The sequence below is a fragment of the Nannospalax galili genome, unplaced genomic scaffold, assembly GCF_000622305.1.
Source record: "Nannospalax galili isolate Female #2095 unplaced genomic scaffold, S.galili_v1.0 scaffold286, whole genome shotgun sequence".
Lineage (NCBI taxonomy): Eukaryota > Metazoa > Chordata > Mammalia > Rodentia > Spalacidae > Nannospalax > Nannospalax galili.
This window is the reverse complement of record NW_008359442.1, coordinates 14,424,716-14,428,176: the sequence shown is the minus strand read 5'-3', so window position 1 is coordinate 14,428,176 and position 3,461 is coordinate 14,424,716. Positions and strand designations below refer to the sequence as shown.

At 39.7% G+C, this 3,461-nt stretch overlaps 1 protein-coding gene across 1 annotated transcript in view; it reads right to left on the bottom strand.

Annotated features, from left to right (window-relative positions):
* Positions 1–440: 440 nt before the first annotated feature.
* The window catches only part of Abcg5 (ATP binding cassette subfamily G member 5), a 25,519-nt gene continuing 22,498 nt past the window's right edge, over positions 441–3,461 (bottom strand). The window contains exons 12-13 of the mRNA XM_008823088.2: positions 1,849–1,961; positions 441–667 (exon numbers count right to left, since the gene is read on the bottom strand). Of these exons, the coding sequence (XP_008821310.1) occupies positions 474–667; positions 1,849–1,961 (307 nt within the window). The 3' untranslated portion in view covers positions 441–473. The remainder of the gene's footprint in view (positions 668–1,848; positions 1,962–3,461) is intronic.

The window sequence follows — 3,461 nt, the reverse complement described above, 5'->3', positions numbered from 1 at the left end:
GTGTGGGCTTTAAATGACAGGTGCACCTTCTTACCCATTTTCTCATGAGGCTTTGCCTCAGCCAAACCAAGAGCTTTTTTTAGGTTTGCTTTCAGTCAGTAATCAAGCATTTTCTTTTTATCAAATTCTTTATCAAACATAAACACAATTTTTTAAAACTGACTCATTTTTCTGTGTCTTGAAAAAACAAGTAATCACATTAATCACCCATAGGTTTATGGATTATTATTATTATTATTTACATTCTTGAACCAGCTCAGTCATAATTTCCAAATACTACATGTCCCCACAAGCTGGTATAGCCAAGAACTATGAGCAGTTTCCACTGCACTCAGGGCTTGAGTAGCTCCAAGGAATTGTAAAGGTTAGAAGACTTAAAATGTCCAGGAAAAGAACCCATGGCATTCTTAGGCCAGACATCCAAAGCAGGCATGTATGTCTGTTGAGTCCCATTTTCTGGACGATGTTCTTGACTATCTGCTAATCAGATGGTCCCGGATTTTAAAAACCACTATTCCTAGGATAATAAGAACTGGAATGAATGCATATAAAATCAGAAAGTTTGCTGTGACTCTGGATGTGGCACCGGGGCAGGTGTTCTCGATAAACTGAATTCCTTTGGTAAGGGAACACATTGGATGATTCAGCATAGAGCTATTAGCGTCACCTGCCAAGGAAAAGATTGATGGTGTCAGGCATGATGGGTTCACGTGATGTAATCATAAGGCTTTCACAAATACTCAGGAAGTGTTTAGCATGCTGACGAGTATCCTTCATCAAAGACACATGACATTTTGGAGAACCCAAACTGAGATGAAGGAAGAGTGAGCTGAGGTCTTGGCTTCATTTGAAGATAGGAAAAGGTTTACTTCTATTTTGAGAATAGATTCATTACCTGTTTATTTTTGGGGGGGGTTGTTTTGTTTTGTTTTGTTTTGTTTTTTGGTCTTTTTGAGACAGGGTCTCCCTGTAGCCCCAGCTGGCCTGGAATTCACTATGTAGACCAGGCTGGCTTTGAACTCACAGAGATCTGCCTGCCTCTGCCTCATGAGTGCTGGAATCAAGGGTGTGCACCACCACTCCTGGCTCATTATCATGTTCTTGGTTACACTTACACCCAAATATCCTGATATTACTGACATTATTACTTAAAAGTACTTAAAACAACCACTAAAATCCGCCATGTTCTTTAGTTGTCTTCAAAGTGGCCTTGGGGTTTCCAGTTGCCCTGGGCACTTGTGTTCCCACTGCCACTATTATGGGATTCAAAAATAGACTTTTGCCATCAAAAATGGGTTTACTCACTGTCACTTTCTAAGAACATCAAAGTGACCTTGAACTATTGAACTCTGACAGGAGACTAACTAGACTATTGAATGTTTTCCTTTGAAAATCAGAGAAAATGATGGGCTTTATTTCAAAAACAAAGTTGAAATCAATTTATTATAAAAATACAGTATTCCTAGGGAGTTGGGGAGATAGCTTAGTTGGTAAAGTGCTTTCCACATAAGCATGAGGACCTAAGTTCAAACCCTGACTGCCAGATAAAAGGCTGATCATAGTGGCGTGCACATGGTAATCCCAGCACTGGAGAGGCAGAGATAGGAGGATCCCTGAGGCTCGTTGGCCAGCCAGCCTAGCCCAATCAGTGAGTCCCAACTCCTAGGGAGAGACTGCGTTAAACAACAAAGTGGAAAGGCACAAAGACCAAGGTTGTCCTCTGGTTTCCACACAATCTCATACAGTGCACACACAGACACAATAACATTTCTTACAAAAGTACACTTCCCTAGGAAAATGCTTACTCAGAACAATATGTAAAATAATATTGTATTATAGAATACTTACCACAAGTGAAGTTCAGCCCATAGAACTCATTGACTATGAGAATCTCACAACAATATTTTTGGAATGTAAAATAACTCAAGATTTTAAAAGGAATGGGCATTTCTTCTATGTTTCTTCAGAAAAAGAAAAAAGAGAAAATGGGCTTTGGTGAATAGTCTTATTAAATGAAAATAAAGGCAGTCTTTATATTTTCCAATCTAAATATAATTTCCCATCTCTATTATTAAAATGTTTACTATAAAACTCTTCAAACAACATTGAAAACTACAACTAACTACCATTGCCCAGAACTAACTGTTGTTAATGTTCTGGTGGTATATATATCAAATGTATGGGGGTTTTTTGTTTGTTTGTTTTTTCTTTTTTTTTTTTGTCTTTTTGAAGCAGGCTCTCCCTGTAGCCCCAACTGTCCTGGAACTCACTATGTTGACCAGGCTGGCCTTGAACTCACAGAGATCTGCCTGCCTCTGCCTCCCAAGTGCTGGGACTACAAGCGTGCACCACCATGCCCGGCTTCAAATGTATGTTTATAAAACTTATACTGCATGAAAGAAACTTATACTTCATGAAACTAGACTATACTCTTAATGATTTTTATTCCAAATACATGTCTCAGACATTCTTCCAAGTCAGTAAATGCAGTGCTTTGTCATTTTTACTCAACACCCAGTAGTCCATTGTAGAGAGACTTTAGCAGTCTTCTTATGATGGTTCTCTCTGTCTCTGTCTCTGTCTGACTGTCTGTCTGTCTCTCTCTCTCTCTCTCTCTCTCTCTCTCTCTCTCTCTCTCTCCCCAAAAGCATTATTTATATAGACATGATACACATGCAAGAAACACACCTAATGCATATTGCATTGGAGGAAGAGTCTGACTAAACAGAGACCTGAAGGTCCTCACGTATGAAGAGAAGAACTAATCTAGAATACAAGGAGGAAGTTATGGAAATATATGTATGAAATACTTGTTCTTTGTAAGGCTAGTTCTATGTGCCTTGGGAATTCTTTTTAAGTATCCTATCCCTAAGAAACTCATTATGTAATTGGGGACATAGAATATATATCCTCAATACTACAAAAATACATAGTAGTGAATTATTTGTGCCAAGAAAGTATAAAACCCAGTGCACATCCACGTCCTCCTTGTATTCGATTCTTACCATCTCAGTATTTGCAGGTGGCCCCCAGGCCCCACAACTCTCAGTTATTGGCAGTTTTCTAAGGCACAAATGAATGGACCACACTGAGAGGCTGCATGGAGGTTAGCTGCATGGAGTAGGTGGGAATATGTGAAGGACTAATGGAAGAGAAAAGACATTTAGGAGGCTGAATTGGCCTGAGCACAGGCCTGCCAGGTCTGCCTCTGGGACTGCACGGTCCTCTGGACTAGAGCAGAGGAGTAGAAGTAGGAGCAGAAGGGGGTGAGTTTGGATGACAGTTGGAAATAGTAGTTTCAGGGCCTTGAAATGAGTTGACACTGAATAACCATGAAAAGGATCAAGTTGAAACATTGTTTTAAGGAAACTAATGCAGCACCAACAAGTAGAATGGACCAGAATAAGAGAAGAGAACAGGTTATAGCAAAAGTTCAGGTATCAGATGGCTAAGGCCTGGAC